The sequence below is a fragment of the Salvelinus fontinalis genome, chromosome 18 (genome assembly GCF_029448725.1).
Source record: "Salvelinus fontinalis isolate EN_2023a chromosome 18, ASM2944872v1, whole genome shotgun sequence".
NCBI classification, from domain to species: Eukaryota; Metazoa; Chordata; class Actinopteri; order Salmoniformes; family Salmonidae; genus Salvelinus; species Salvelinus fontinalis.
In genome coordinates, this window is record NC_074682.1 from 17,672,210 (window position 1) to 17,689,579 (window position 17,370).

Genomic DNA, 17,370 nt, shown 5'->3' on the forward strand with positions numbered 1-17,370 from the left:
CAACACCAACGGTGGCAGGATTCATGGAAACAAAAAGGAACAAAGGAAATTGTGGTATCATCCCGTTCTGGGTGCTAACGCACACACACACACACGTGCACACATGCATACACACACACACGTGCACACACACACACGTGCACACGCACACGTACACACGCACACACACACACACACACACACACACACACACACACACACACACACACACACACACACACACACACACACACACACACACACACACACACACACACACACACACACACACACACACACACACACAGGGACACTTAACCTGATGTTTTGACAGGCAGTGTAGTCAAAGACGGATTGAATCTGCTGTGACCTGTGACGTGTCAGTGCTGTGGTGGATGGACATCATCTCTGTCTAATCCTCTAGGCAGCCTTTAGGCATGGCTCCCCCACATACCTTGTTTAGAATCACCCCCTGAGACCAGCAACAAAGCCAGGGATTGGGGAAGACAACGCTAACTTGCTCCCTATCATGGAATTCACAGAAGTCTCCATTAACAATATCATTTGATTTACTTAATAACAACTGCTCTCAACAGACATACTGAGATTTCCTGAAAAAGGTTAGACTCATTTCTGAGTGGAGCGTCAGCAGTCAGATGTTTAATGACACGTGGAGTATGGCTTCTGGATGGTAACTAGCTACAGTAGTCAGATGTTTAATGACACGTGGAGTATGGCTTCTGGATGGTAGCTAGCTACAGTAGTCAGATGTTTAATGACACGTGGAGTATGATTTCTGGATGGTAGCTAGCTACAGTAGTCAGATGTTTAATGACACGTGGAGTATGGCTTCTGGATGGTAGCTAGCTACAGTAGTCAGATGTTTAATGACACGTGGAGTATGATTTCTGGATGGTAGCTAGCTACAGTAGTCAGATGTTTAATGACACGTGGAGTATGATTTCTGGATGGTAGCTAGCTACAGTAGTCAGATGTTTAATGACACGTGGAGTATGGCTTCTGGATGGTAGCTAGCTACAGTAGTCAGATGTTTAATGACACGTGGAGTATGGCTTCTGGATGGTAGCTAGCTACAGTAGTCAGATGTTTAATGACACGTGGAGTATGGCTTCTGGATGGTAGCTAGCTACAGTAGTCAGATGTTTAATGACACGTGGAGTATGGCTTCTGGATGGTAGCTAGCTACAGTAGTCAGATGTTTAATGACACGTGGAGTATGGCTTCTGGATGGTAGCTAGCTACAGTAGTCAGATGTTTAATGACACGTGGAGTATGGCTTCTGGATGGTAGCTAGCTACAGTAGTCAGATGTTTAATGACACGTGGAGTATGGCTTCTGGATGGTAGCTAGCTACAGTAGTCAGATGTTTAATGACACGTGGAGTATGGCTTCTGGATGGTAGCTAGCTACAGTAGTCAGATGTTTAATGACACGTGGAGTATGGCTTCTGGATGGTAACTAGCTACAGTAGTCAGATGTTTAATGACACGTGGAGTATGATTTCTGGATGGTAGCTAGCTACAGTAGTCAGATGTTTAATGACACGTGGAGTATGATTTCTGGATGGTAGCTTGCTACAGTAGTGACACACTGCTATGCTCTCTGTGAATTAATGGTGGTAATTCTGTCGATAGACTATCAGATTCATCACTGACTGCTGATGAAGAGAGATGGATCTCAGTTATACCCATCTGTCTCTGGGAGAAGAGATTCTGAGGAATGTGGTTCTTATTTCCAGACATAGATCCCAAACTAAGTTGCTTTATTTGCGTACATCACTGACATGATACATGGATGAGTAAGTGCAGTGCACCTTACATGGTAGCCTATGATGAACAGATAGGCTATTTGACCCTGCTTGTCATCTACAGTATGAACATTTGAACATCTTGAAAAACAATCTAGCCTTAATGGCCATGTACTCTTATCATGTCTACTGGGCTCAATCAGAAGAAGACTGGCCACCCCTCAAAGCCTGGTTCCTCTCTACGTTTCTTCCTAGGTTCCTGTATTTCTAGGGAGTTTTTTCTAGCCACTGTGCTTCAAATTCATCTGCATGGCTTGCTCTTCGGGGTTTTAGGCTGGGTTTCTGTATAAGCACTTTGTGACAACTACTGATGTAAAACAGGCTATATAAATACTAGACTAGTCCATGTCAGCACCTCTCAGGAATTCCCTTTATTACCATAGTTAATCAGCACTCCTCTAGGTATTCTGTTGTTGCTATCCATCCAACAGCCCCTGGCCATGCCATGACATCATAAGCTATTAGCCACTCCCGTCCATTCTGCAGAATGACAAGCAGGTCTGCGATGTCACAGCCTCCCTGCCCACTCCGTAGAATGTGAGATGAAGTCTCTGAGAACTCCAACTCTAATGGCTCTTCTTCAGGCCATGCTCATTAGCTCTAAATAACATGGTGGTAGCGTAAAGCACCACGGCAGACACCATAATGGCAACATTAACGACCATTACACAGTCATTGGTTTTTAGAACCCTTTACTGCCACTGAGCTCGTGCATCATAACAGCATGTTCTCTGGAGTGCCCTGCCAGGCTAAGCATAATTTATTAAGGGGACTCTTAGTCTTCGTAAATGGTGTCATCCTCTCTCCCTTGTTTATGCTCTCTGTTTCTCTCTCTCTCTGCATCTATCTCTTCCTCTCTTTCACCCTCAATGTCTCTCTCTCTCTCTCTCTCTCTTTCACTTACTCACTCTCTCTCTTTCTTTCTTTCTCTCTTTCTTTCTGTGCATTCATTCACTCCCTCACTCATTGGAAAGAAGCAGTCTTGGTGAACTCCTCCAGTCATCTCTATCTCTCAGTCGGGGGTTCTTACACGACGCTTGAGAGGATTTGCTTGTGTTCTTTTGCATAATTCCATTTAAAACCATTTTGCTGCAGATTTCACCCCTTCTCTTCCATTTGTGAGGAACAATCGACTGTAAAACAGGACTCAATGGGAGACTCCCTCTAAAACACAATCATTTGCCTCTTTTAATTGATTGGCCTATCAAAGTTGGATATGTACTTGAGAGTCCACACCATGCGTCCCCCATCCCAGTAGTGAAGAAGGAAGAATAGATGGATAAATGGAGACAGATCTTCCTTCCTGGTTTTAGCCGTCTAGCTGTGGATCACTGACTGTGATGGATCACTGACTGGCCTGGGAGGGTGGACAGTACAAGGCAGAGCAGTATGAGTGGACAATCAGAGTGAGAGGAAAAAGTTCTGTGTCAGTGCCTATTGGGCTGATATTTATTGTTAAAGGAGACGTTCATATTTTTTTCCCCAAATCAATATGTTGGTTGATTTCACTTGGTTTTGAGAAACGTACCCCAACCAGCGATGGACTTCCTCATGCTCGTTCTGCAGTACCAGGGTGTGGATAAAACATCATCAAGAGCAACAAAAACACCCAAATATGTCCTTTTAGAAATGGCAACGCTCTCAGTAAAGTAATGCAGGTCTTTAGATGTTGTACACATGAAATTGTGTCATTCAGAACTTTATCCACAACGGTATATTCTATCTTGTTCGATTCGAGCAGTTTCCCCTATCCATCTGTGATACATCTCAGTGTAGCTTGTGACTGCGTACAGGGAAAAGTATGACTTGAGTTGCACAAAATGGAATATAACGTTGTGGATAAAGGTCGGAATGACACAATTTCATGTGTACAACATCTAACAACCTGCAGCACTATACTGAGAGCGTTGCCATTTCTAAAAGGACAAATTAGTTTTTTTAGCTTTTGCTCATGTTTTATCCACACCCTGGAACTTCTCCTTAACATCCAACACGTCATACACATACTGTTATTTTGGTGGAAAGACACATCTGTTTGTCTATGAACGTTGTTGGAACTGTGTGTGTGTGTGTGTGTGTGTGTGTGTGTGTGTGTGTGTGTGTGTGTGTGTGTGTGTGTGTGTGTGTGTGTGTGTGTGTGTGTGTGTGTGTGTGTGTGTGTGTGTGTGTGTGTGTGTGTGTGTGTGTGTGTGTGTGTGTGCGCGCGCGCGTGCGTGCGTGCGTGCGTTTCATCGTATTTGAGAAAAGTGATTGAATGTGTTGTGGAGTCATGTTACTTTGGTTTGATCTGACATCATAAAAAAGAAACAGATCATGTTTAGCTGTGTCTTGAACAGACACCTTTCATGTTATATTGAAGTATTTCATGGTTGTAATTGGTACACACCAGGTGATACTGATTATGTGACACGCAAAAGCCTTGGTAAAAAATATATATGATTCTTGATTCAAATACCATCTTTTATGCATAGATTCCTGCCAAATACAGTGGGCCCGCCAATAAATGCAGAATTGGCATTGAAATGTTTCCATTTCACAATGTTCACTAAATAAGGTTTTATGATAGAATGATGCTATATCAATGGGTAAAAACATGCTGATTGTGGCTGAGCCAATCTACTCCTACTTCCAGATTACTCTCCTCTCTATTGAATCTATTCTCTCCATACTGACCATGGCAGTTTGCTTCTGCACATTGTTCTGCCCTGTACTGTCCACCCTCTCAGTATCAGGTCTCAGGTGCTCTCTCTCTCCTGCCCCCTCTTCTCCAGCCTCCATCGTGATTCAGAAGTGGTGGTGTCAGATGAACCCCTGCATGGAGGGAGAGGAATGTAAGGTGCTCCCTGACCTCACTGGCTGGTCCTGCAACACTGGAAACAAAGTCAAAACCACCAAGGTGAGAGGACAGGGTCCTTTTCCACTCTCTCTCTCTCTCTGTGTGTGTGTGTGTGTGTGTGTGTGTGTGTGTGTGTGTGAGAGAGAGAGAGAGTAGTGTGCGAGAGAGAGAGAGAGAGAGAGAGAGAGAGAGAGAGAGATGTTCCTTGGCTTGTCACAATTTTTTCCCTTGGTGATACTGAAGAATACTTGAGCTTCTATGATTATTAATTAGCAATTAATCAATACAGTCTTTGATAATGACAAAATAAAATAATGACAAAATAATATTCTTTCATGAATCAATATGCAATCTGAATACATCAACAAAAGAAAATATCCTATCAGTATTTACAGCAGAACGTGTCCCATGAGGAACCCATGAAGTCCACACAGTACTTAGGAAAAGCCTGCTAGTTCTATCACATTCTCCAGCTTGAAGCTTACACTTACTTGTTTTCATATTTTAGAAGACAGAAAAGATTGGACAGAAGTTTGTGTACAGTAGTGTATTAGGATAATCCTCTAAGTACAGGATGGTTTGATCAGAAATAGCCAATAAAGTCCCAATGTATGTGTCACGAACCGGCTCAAAGCCCATAACAAAAGGGAGACAACGTGGAGATAAGGAATAACAAAATATATTTATTAACTAAGTACAATATACAATGGTGTGTGTAATCAGTAGTGTAAGTGAGTGTTTTGCATGCATGAATGTGATAATGCAGGGTGTTGAAAGGTGCCAAAGCAAACAACCAAAAAACCACCAAGATACACAACAACATCTGTAAAGGTGTCTGCATGGAGAGTCTCTTCCATGAATGGAGAAGTGGTGTATTTATCCTATGACACAGCGGGCCCAGGTGTTTCCCATGTAGCTGACGACCCTCCCAACTCCGCCCACCGGCATCCTAATAAGGAAACAAGAACAAAGAGAGAATACGGCAGACAGAGTGGGAGGGTCGTCACATATGTGACATAAATGGGAAGTTCATGGAAGAAAAGAGCCAATCTGTAATGGCTCTCTTTCGGTGAGTGAGTTGACCAAGGCGCAGCGGGTTGTGAATACATAATGAACTTTATTTAACAAGACGAAACTAAACACACGAAGAACACTTGAATAATTTTACAAAACAACAAAACAAACTAGACAGACCTAAACTATGAATTTACATGAAACGAGGAACACATAAACAGGAACGACCGAGACGAGACAGTACTGTGTGGTGCAACAAACACAGACACAGTGACAATCACCCACAAACAAACAGTGAGAACACCCTACCTTAATATGACTCTCAATTAGAGGAAAACGCAAAACACCTGCCTCTAATCAAGAGCCATACCAGGCAACCCAAAACCAACATAGAAACGGAAAACATAGACTGCCCACCCAAAACTCACGCCCTGACCACCACACACATAAAAAACACCAGAAAACAGGTCAGGAACGTGACACAATCATATGTGGAGCCCAAAGGGGGCAAGGTTTGAAAAGATCTGGAAAGAGGGATGGAAAATGGATGCCATAGAAAACACAAAGCTGCACATAATGTAGGTACAGACTGTAACAGTAAACCAGACAAGCAGTATGATAATCACTGTTGTTTATATGAGATACATATATTTTAATGAAAGCCCTTCACCTCCTTTCTACAGTAATATTTTGATGTGTGGAAGTTAATTTGCGGGACCGACTGATGGACAGGGGTGTGGGTGTGTGTATTGTCGGATGGAGCAGGTGTGGTTTACTCACAGGTGAAATATAAAAAGAAAATAGTTGTAGGGAGCACACAGGCACCGTAAGAGTAATTACTCAGAGAGACGGAATAACAGCAGAACATCTGTCGCATTCATTAGAAAGCATTATGGCTAGGGGATCCATGGAGGCTTTCAAATTAAGTCCTAATTATATTGGTGAGGGGGATATACGGAAGGATGAATGGTCGCAAAGAGACTGCCGTTAGAATTAATAACCCTGGGTCTCTGAACAACTGAAAGACTGATATGTGAAGTCATCACCATCCTCTATCGCTTTTTCTCTCCCTCTTTGACTGTCTAGCTAATCAGCTGTTGAGGGAGGGTGAGGGAGCGAGGGGGAACCGTGCTTCATCAACGGACATGAATTCTGCATTTGCTCAGTGTGGAACAGGAGCCCAGCTATTAGGAGACGTGGTGGCAGATGTCTCAGGAGATGGCTGCAACGAAACCGACTCCACGGCAACTGTTCCTTCCAGCGACTCGTTCCCTCTCCCCATCTCCCTCTGTCTATCTGTGACCTTCTATCTGTCCCTCTCTATCTATCTCCGTGTTTGATGTGAATGTGTGACGCGAACTCTCTTTCTTTGTCTGTCCGTCTGTCTGTCTCACTCCCACGCTGCAGGGGTGTAGATGCCTGATGGCCCTGTAGAATGAAGGTTATCACTAACACAGTGGAAAAACACAGGTTCATAGACGTCAGTTCCCTCTACCATTATTGGAGGGGGGCTGCGGGAGGTTTTATTTCGTAGATGTGCACGCTGTGTCATTTGCTAAGTCCCTCAAAGATAATTGTATCACTGGTTCAACTCTCTGATCTTCTGTTCTTTGCTTTCTTTCTCGTAGGTCACACGATAGCAAGAGAATCACTGAGCAGCGACATCACCAAGTCTCTCTAACGTTAACTCCATATGTAAAGAAAGGACGGCACTCATATCTGAGACACTTAGACTGCCGACTGGCGGAAGACTGTCAGTCATCCCATAATACCAAGCTGTGACAAAAACTAAAGAACATATAAAAAAAACACTCTCTGATGGACCGAGACACCGAGGTCCAGTGTCAAATGTAATGGCCAAAACTGCTATGGACTATAGACTTCATAGAAACAAAGGGTGTATACTTTTATGGTCGATAAAGACAACGTCTGAATACTTTTGAGGAGCATCTGAAGACATTCGCCTGTTAATAGACAAATAGGGAGATCCAAAGAGGTGGTTTTGACCAGTGGTTGAGGAGGACGTGTAATCGATGGCTGATTTGACGAAGCATTTGTGGATGTGTTGGCACCAGAGCCGCAGACAGTGTGTCAGTGTATGTTTCTATGGCTCTTGGACTGGATCCTGAACTACTCTGCTTATAGAGTGTCGCTGCTCTATCAGGATGACTTTCTATTCATGAGCACGGAGGGGGAAGAATACATCACTCGTGAATCGCAAATTATTGTCAAATTACTCTTGTGGGTCAACTCATTACCATGGAGATGTTTTGATTATTTTAACAGTTCTAATTAGGGTTGCTAAGAAGGATCATAACAACATATAACAATTAAATGTAAGATCTTTGCACTAGTAGAAGACCGTTTTAGGAATGTTTTGTTTTTCTAATTATTTCTTGTCTTTTGCTGGTGATGTCACATTAAATGAAAGAGAGGAAGATATTTTTTAAGAGTTTTGCCTCTGATGCTGTAAAGATGACACAGCCTTTCTCTCTGGTATAGTTGCAGGTTATTACAAGTTAATCCATGGCTCAGACTAAAGGGATAGTTCCCTTTGAACATATTTAACTATATACTCCGATTCATTGATAACAAGCAAGTAATCTGGACATCATTTGGTTGGACACTGACTCTCTAGATCTACAGGTTACTTTCTAGTTTTCCATAAAATAAGGTAAATGTGTCATTTGTGGGAACTAATCCTTTAAAGAGTCTTAAATACTGCTTGTCACTAACTATGGACTGTCCAGAAAGCTGAAAGTCGATACCTGTGACATCTCTAATGTAAACTGTAAAATAGAGCACCCATAAACCATTAAAACATGGTTCTGCTTGTGTCGTGTTTCAGTCTGACAAGGAAATACATGTTTTTAATCTCTAACTAATCCTTTTCTCCATCCATTTTTTTAAACAAGATTTTTGGCAATGCTCTATTTTTACAGGCCACTGTTCGCTTGCATTTTCATCCAAAATGTTTACCCTCTCCATCGATATTCTCAAATCCCCCCATCTCTTTCTCTCCATCTCTCTCCCTCTCTCTTTTTGGTCAGACACGGGGCCAGGCCTGTGATGGCTGCCCTTCTCAAAGTGAGAGGAGTGGCCCTTCAGACTGGCTGCTTTGAGAGCAATGATAAATCTATTTGAGCTGTTGCGTTTCCAGTGCTGAGCCATGGGCCAGAGGGAGCTGGGGACAGCAGGGCTAGTGGCAGCTCCACTCTCTCATTACCCAGGCCTGGATCGTACTAGCCCTCTCCTGGGAACACTGACTTGTATTTTTAGGTTCTACTGTATAAGGGGCCTTATTGTCTCAATGCCACACTCTGTCCCCCTGCTCTCAACTCCAATGGTCCATTTAAATTCCACACATGTGCCTGCAGACACACACACACACACACACACACACACACACACACACACACACACACACACACACACACACACACACACACACACACACACACACACACACACACACACACACACACGCACACGCACACACACACACACACACACAAATATTCATACATACAGAAAAACATATATTGTATTGTAATATATAGTACTAAACACAATTTGAAGAGAGTGTAGATTGTTTGTACTCTTAAGGTCTTGTGTTTGCTGTGCAAAATTAAGCCAGAGAATGCCTCTCTTTCTCTCCCTCCTCCCCCTCATTCTCTCTCTTCCTTTCCTCATCTTCCTGCTCTCTGGAGGGATGTTTACTGGGCTGTGGGCTGTAGAAGAGCCAGGTGCCTGGGTCCATCCTACACTGCTCTCTGCTTCCTGGTGGCCGGGGCCTGACACTGCAGCTCCAGTCAGACTTGGAGAGGGAGAGATGAGACCTGTCTGACGACTGTCATAGGCAGCCCATCTCAGGTCACTATTACTTCACTGGGAAACTGCACAGCACACCATGTATACAATTACCACTGCTGTGGAGCAGAGACACCTCTGCAGCAAATAGAGGAACTCTGCCCTAGGCAACAGCCAACACCTGAACACAACCATTTGCAGGATGCATTGGCCCCATTCAATAACCTTTACACATCCAGGTGGGTTATTGAGAGTCAACTCTCTTTTACTGAATGGTTTTAATACAGTGGGAAACCATGATAAGACATTACATAGTTGAAAGAAAGAGTGTCTCTCCGTGGGCAGGTGTCTGATTGCAGGATAAATGTCCCGTGGCGATTGGTCCCTTTAATCTCTCTTGGTAGCCTATGATGCAGGTGACCATGAGGACGGGATTCACAGTAGCAAACACAACACGAGAGAGAGAGAGAGAGAGAGAGAGAGAGAGAGAGAGAGAGAGAGAGAGAGAGAGAGAGAGAGAGAGAGAGAGAGAGAGAGAGAGAGAGAGAGAGAGAGAGAGAGAGAGAGAGAGAGAGAGAGAGAGAGAGGAAAATTAGGATGTAGTGATGGAAGGAGAGAGTGGTAGAGAGGGGAAAGATATTGAAGTTAGTGAGAGGGACCGGACGAGAATCATGAAGTGGGTGAGAAAGAGAGCAAGACTGTGAAGCGTATTTTAAGTATGCTGTTGTTTATGTTCCATGCTCAGTGGATCCCATGAGGCCACTTGCATTGGCAAACCGTGCACCCCCACTGGTCCATCATCACGCTCCCCGGCAATCACAACCTGAGGGGGGAAATCAACCCAGGAAGCACAGTTACTTTGGCTTTTCATTCATCTATTGTCAAGTCCAGTTTGTATTAGCTACCCTCCAGCCAAATTCTGGAAATGTTGGGCTTTTCCTGTTCAGTGAGAATGATAATCTTCTGATGAGCAAGTGATTCTGTCATAAGCACTGAAATGTATGTGACTATTCAGCTCTGCTCTCTGTTATTGGAATATCATGGATGGAAACAGCTTGATATCTTTGAAACTACAAACATATCTAGCATTTTACATGGTATAATGTAGGCACCAGTATCACAAGGAATTTAACTGTGAGCATGATTACATTCATTGTATGGACAAACAGACTTTGCAGAGTGATGTCCATTTTATTTACACCCACATTCCCAGTACATTCTTCATCGAGAATGGTGCATTTACATCATGTAATTACATTTCCTTGAGGGATATATGATAGTAGGACATGATCCTATTGGCTAACCACCCTGTTAGCCTTCAGGTGATGGTATGATCATTAATTGCATAAGTCACACTCTCTTAACCACCACAGAATCTATGTGAAAAGCACAACAACACAGGATATTTAAATTCAATCAAACGTTCCAAAATTCCAAACAATCAGGAGGTTTTATGATGAATTTGCATGGCGGTGGTGGCCGGCGAGGGAATGCTATTAACACTGGAGTAACTGAGGATTCATTAAGTTCATCTCCCCTCGCTGTCTGCTCCCAGAACCTCTCGCTGTCTGCTCCCAGAACCTCTCGCTGTCTGCTCCCAGAACCTCTCGCTGTCATCAAACTCTGTTATCTCTCCAGACCAAGGCAATTAGCAACTGGAGGCTCCATTGACCTGGGCCATTGTTGGAGCAGGCTGCTACATTAGCATGGCCAGAGCCTGGGAGCCTTGGCGCTGCCAGAAGAGGTGCCAATGTGACCAGCACCGATAAAGCGGAGCCCTGCAGTGGGCATGTGTGCAGGAGCTACATGAATATTAACTGGGTACTGCCAGCGTGTCCAATAGGATTAAAGCAGTCAGAGAGGAATTTGTTGTTACAGTGTTGTTTGTGTGTGCCAGGGAGGGATACAGAGAATAAAACTAATTTGTAATTCAGATGGGGTATGATCAGGGTGTGTGAAGTGTGCATGGTGTGTGTGTATGTGTGTGTGCATGGTGTGTGTGTGTGTGTGTGTGTTTGTGTGCATGTTGTGTGTGTGTGTGTGCATGGTGTGTGTGTGTGTGTTTGCATATGTGTCTGCATTCGTGTTCCAGTGTTGCATGTGTACGCTTATGATAGTGACTGTGAAAATGGTACATCTGTAAAATCACATCAATCACAGCACAACAGAGGTCACCACTATTTTCACTCACTGTTCTTTCAGGTTCGTGACAAGCGCTGTATTCAATATGCTGAGTTTCACCAGAGTGACAGCTTCAGAACATCGTAATGAAAACAGACAATGCCTCTTCAAGCCTTAGCAGTATGGTTTATGACAGACACAGTGAATTTAGAGTCAAAGAGTATGATAAGATCACTCTGCAAAATGTACTACGTTCATTTAAATGAGCTGCAAAGCACAGATCTACGGTACACAATAATGAACACAACTTATGTTTGCGTGCCAGTATGTCTGTTTCCACTTTGTATAGTCAGTGAATACAAATGTACTGTACATGACTTGCAGTTCACCACCTGTGAATCTAGCAGGCCTCTAATTTGTGGAAAGAGGATTTACTGTCATACTACATCATAGTCAAACAGCGTGTCACATGACATGAGAAAACACAAAAACAGGACAACCCAGGGCAATAATACAGATAAATAGCAAAAGAAACAGCCAGGAAAATGACTGCAGTTTATGCAAAATAGAGGTTTGCAAGCAAGCGTTTTAATGTTTTTACCGGTGACAACAACGCACAAGTAGCGTGCATTATTCATAATTAATACCCAGTATGGCTGATTCCTCTTCCTTATTTACCAAATGAATGATTTTTTGTCGACGTCTCTACTCTATTGCATGGGGTGGAGAAAATACTTCTATTCAGGCAGTAGGTGAAATAGGCAGAGAGTGACTAGGCACATAATGTACATGTACCAACAAGTAGAAAACATTATTTGTTATTTCTTGGGAAACTGATGGAACATTTCTAGTCAGCAAAACTACAGTACGTATGGCTCATTCTGAGAGCATATTACTATTGTAGAATGTAGTGAACACACGTTATTGTAACCCCTGTTGTCTTCTAGTCTAATGTAATATAGTGTGGATTGGTATTCTGGTCAGTGTCAGTCACTTAAAACAAATCGAATGATATTTGTCACGTGCTTCGTAAACAACAGGTGTAAACTGTAACGATGTACGCTGAGAGTCGGGAAGCAAGTTCAGGGAGTGAGTGTTTTAATAAATAAATGCAACATAAAACAAAACAAGAAACAGGAACAACACACAGACTCGACACTGGAACAGAAACAATAACGCCTGGGGAAGGAACCAAAGGGAGTGACATATGTAGGGAAGGTAATCAGGGAGGTGAGGGAGTCCAGGTGAGTCTGATGACGCACAGGTGCGTGTAACGATGGTTAAAGGTGTGAGCCATAACGAGCAGTCTGGTGATCTATAGGGAGCACACGTGACATAAACAGTGAAATGCTTACTTACGGGCCCTTCCCAACATAAAATTGAAATAATAGAAAAATTATAACACCAGGAATAAATACACAATGAGTAATGATAACTTAGCTACAGACACGAGGTAGCAGTACCCAGTTGATGTGCAGGAATATGAGGTAATTGAGGTAGATATGTACATATAGGTAGGGAAAAAGTGACTAGACAACAGGATAGATAATAAACAGTAATAGCAGCGTATGTGATGAGTCAAAAGAATGTCAATGCAGATAGTTAAATAGTTAACCAATAGCTACCTGAACTAACTATTTAGCAGTCATAGGTCTTGGGGGTAGAAGCTGTTCAGGGTCCTGTTGGTTCCGGACTTGGTGCATCGGTACCACTTGACGTGCGCTAGCAGAGAGAACAGTCTATGACTTGGGTGGCTGGAATCTTTTAGGGCTTCCTCTGACACCGTCTGGTATAGAAGTCCTGGATGGCAGGGAGCCAGTGATGTACTGGGCCGTACGCTCTAACCTCGATGCTCTAGATGGTGCAGCTGTAGAACTTTATGAGGATCTGAGGGCCCATGCCAAATCTTTTCACCCTCCTGAGGTAGAAGAGGTGTTGTCGTTCCTACTGTACGACTGTGCTGGTGTGTGTGGAACATGATAGATCATTAGGGACGTGGACACCAAGGAACTAGAAGTTGCTGACCCGCTCTACTACAGCCCCGTCGATGTGGATGAGGGTGTGCTCGGCCCTCCATTTCCTTTGTCTTGCTCACGGTGAGGGAGAGGTTGTTGTCCTGGCACAACACTGGCAGGTCTCTGACCTAATCTATGTAGGATGTCTCCTCATCATCGGTGATCAAGCCAACCACCGCCGTTTTGTCAGCAAACTTAATGATGGTGTGGGAGTCACACAGTCGTCGGTTAATATGGAGTACAGGAGGGGATTAAGCACGCACCCTTGAGAGGCCCCCGTGTTGAGGGTAAGCATGTGTTGTTGCCTAACCTTACCACCTGGGGGCAGCCCGTCAGGAAGTACAGGATCCAGTTGCAGAGGGAGGTGTTCAGTCCCAGAGTCCTGAGCTTAGTGATGAGCACCATGGTGTTGAATGCTGAGCTGTAGTCAATGAACACTATTCTCACACACAACTTAGAAAAAATGATGATATCTAGAACCTTAAAGGGTTCTTCGGCTGTCCCCATATGATAATCCTTTGAATAAACCTTGTTGGTTGCAGGTAGAACCCTTTTGGGTTCCATGTAGAACCATTTCTACAGAGGGTTCTCCATGGAACCTGAAAGACTTCTACCTGGAACAAAAAATGATTCTACCTGGAACTAAAAAAGGTTCTCCTATGGGGACAGCCGAAGAGAACCCTTTTGGAACCTTTTTTTCTAAGAGTGTAGGTGTTCCTCTTGTCCAAGTGGGAGAGGGCAGTGTGGAGTGCAATAGAGATCTTGTCATCTGTGGATCTGTTGCGGCAGTACGCGAATTGGAGTGGATCCAGGGTGTTTGGGATGATGGAGTTGAAGTGAGCCATGACCAGTCTTTCAAAGCATTTCATGGCTACAGATGTGAGTGCTACGGGGCGGTAGTCATTTAGACAGGGTGTTGTGGCAGGGCCAGTGAGCATGGCAGGCAGATGCAGCCCCCTTGCACAGGCCCTGACCCCCCTGTCTGGCCCTCTCTCTGGCTCTATGGGCAGTGACTGGCACCCTGAACTTCCATCACAGAGTGCCTGCCCACCTCACTGCCTGACAGATGCCTTGTCAGGTGAAGAGGTGTTTGTAGGGCAAAACAGGGCAGGACAGAACATGACAAATAACTGTGTAATAAACAGGGGCATGGTGGGGAGGGGGAATAGCAAGCAAATAAACATTTACAAATGGCCACACAATCCTTGTAATCAGGAGTGGTTCTACAAAAGAGACAGGCTGAACAATTGACTCGCTGTAAGAGGATCTGGCTTTGGGGGATTTTGGAGCATTGATTCTGGCTGGGAGAGGGGGTAGGAGCAAGGCTTTCTCTCTGCTAGTGTTATCAAATGCTTCCCACCCTCTTTATCTTTCATTTCCGACTTTATGACTCTCTCCAGTCCTACTTTTTGCTTCACTCACTCCATATCTTTGGGTCCTTTTCTCTACCTCTCTGTCTTCCTCTGCTCTTCCTGGTCTCATTTGGTCTGATTTTCTGTCTGAAACTGTGTGGTTGCCACTATGCTCCAACTTGCCAGAATGGTAAACAGCAACAGCACACAGGAGAGAAAAACAAAGGAACAGATGGCGGTAAAGAGAGAGAGAGAGAGGGATGGAGAGATGAGGAGGGAGGGAGAGGTAGAGAGAGAGAGACAGAGAAAGTGAGGAGGGAATGCTGGGGGAGACAGAACAGATACAAAGGGAGGGAGACAGACAGTTAAAGCAAACCCACTGTGCACACCACATCATTTCAACGTGGAGAATTGGGTCATATTTGGTAGATACTGTACATTGAGATTCCAACCTATTGTCACCCACTCAAAAAGACAGCCACAAGTTTGTTGAAGTTGATGGAATGTTCTGCATGACAGTTTCTCCCCACCAGGCACAAACTGGTTAAAACAACGTTGTTTGAACATAATTTGTCAATGTATTGTGACGTGGAGTCTATGTGGAAAATACATTGGATTTGAAAAAAAGTCATCAACATAAGCTGTTTAAATTTGAGGGTCACATTTAAACAATAGAATTATGTCTTCATGGTAACCAATGTTCAACATAGACAAACCTTGTAGAAAATATATACAATTTGTACCTTTGAAACAATGTCAGATATTCAACGTAATATCCACCGTAAGCTGGGCAGCATGTCCTACTGGAAAGTTGATCTATCTACAGCTAGCTCTTCGCTCTCACATTCAGGATTTTAACCTGCTTAGCTTTGATGTTTGTCACTGACACTACCAATGTGCTATCTTGAGAATGCTTATTTAGAAATCTCCGTTTATAGAGTCACTGTTGCTATCAAAGTCATTCCAAAGTCATTCCAAAGTGTAGGCTCAACAGAGCAAATGAAATGGAACCATACTTTGTCAATCATATGTCATGTAGCATTTGGGAAGTCATCAACAGCTATTGTTTCAATTCAGCCCAGGATTCAACTAAAAATAAACAATACATATAGGCCTAGGGTTTGAAGCTTTGGTTGATTTCAAATGGAATCTACAAGTTAATGATACATATGTTGGATTCACATCTCCAGCTCAACCAAAAATACAAGTTACAGAATAACATCAAATCAAAACTGTATTTAAAGGGCATTAAAGTTGGATTTGATTTGATTTAGTCCTGATTCCAACATATCAATTATTCATTTGTAGACAAACTGGAATTAAAGTCAGACTCAGTTGATATTTGGTTGTGTTGACAACCAAACACAACTCAATATCACTTTTGTAATAGTGCATATAGTCTATTAACTTATCGGCAAGTTAACAAATAATACTGTATGTTGGATACCCTTCTCCAACTGAACCCAAAATATAAGTCAAATAATAGGAAGAGTCAGTGGCTCATATGGAACTATCCAAGCAGTAGATACATCTCCTTTAAATGTTGATATTTGGTTGTGTTGTCAACCAGGCAACAATTTAAAAAAATACTTTTGTAAGACAGTAAATAGCCTAATAGTTAAGGCTTACAAACAAATGTAACATTATTTATTCAACCTTAAAATGAGTAACACATTCATGGCCATATTTTGAGGTTACTGTAACTATAAATGTCTTCTTGTGTAATCATAGAACACGTGCATGTTTAGGGTCGCAGGTCTGTGGACATCTTCATAATTGCTATAATAATCTGCACAGAATCTCAAACGACATTGATCACTATTTCCATTTACTTGAACAATCTCAATTGCAATCCAAGTCATTTGGTTCTGCTATTAGATGAAGCACAGTGTGAACACATTAAGTTGATGTAGAAATAAACAAAATGTAAGACATTGTATTCCCATTTGATCTTTGGTGTGCTTTTAGATGGCTGAAATTGCAGTGATAACACATTTAGGTTACAACTAAACCAAAGATCTGACATAGATTTTCCATAGAAATGTGATTGTGCTTTTAGATGATTGAAAGCACAGTGATAACACTTGGAATCTCATTGATCAACGTATTGACCAAATATTACCCAATTCTCCATGCTGAAATGGCGTGGTGTGACCAAACTCCTCTACTCAGGGATCGATGCAGTCTCTTCTCTCCAGATGTCACAACAAAGCAGCAACCACCTTGAGCATAACTATGGTCCTTTCTTTGGACCACCGTATCCCCATTAGCGTAGGTTTCCTGATTATACAGATACACTTGGCATGATGTCCCTGGGAGTCACGTGAAAGCTTTCCCCTGTGTACTGATGCCCTATGCCCAAAAACGCATTGATACAAACAGACTGTCACTCTGGGCTAAACATGGCAAACCCTT

General features: G+C 43.1%; 1 protein-coding gene across 1 annotated transcript in view; it reads left to right on the forward strand.

The window, feature by feature from the left end:
• Positions 1-8,499, forward strand: part of LOC129815101 (chemokine-like protein TAFA-4) — a 52,140-nt gene extending 43,641 nt beyond the window's left edge. The window contains exons 5-6 of the mRNA XM_055868470.1: positions 4,579-4,703; positions 7,286-8,499. Coding sequence (XP_055724445.1) covers positions 4,579-4,703; positions 7,286-7,297 — 137 coding nt within the window. The 3' untranslated portion in view covers positions 7,298-8,499. The remainder of the gene's footprint in view (positions 1-4,578; positions 4,704-7,285) is intronic.
• The last annotated feature ends 8,871 nt before the right edge of the window (positions 8,500-17,370 follow it).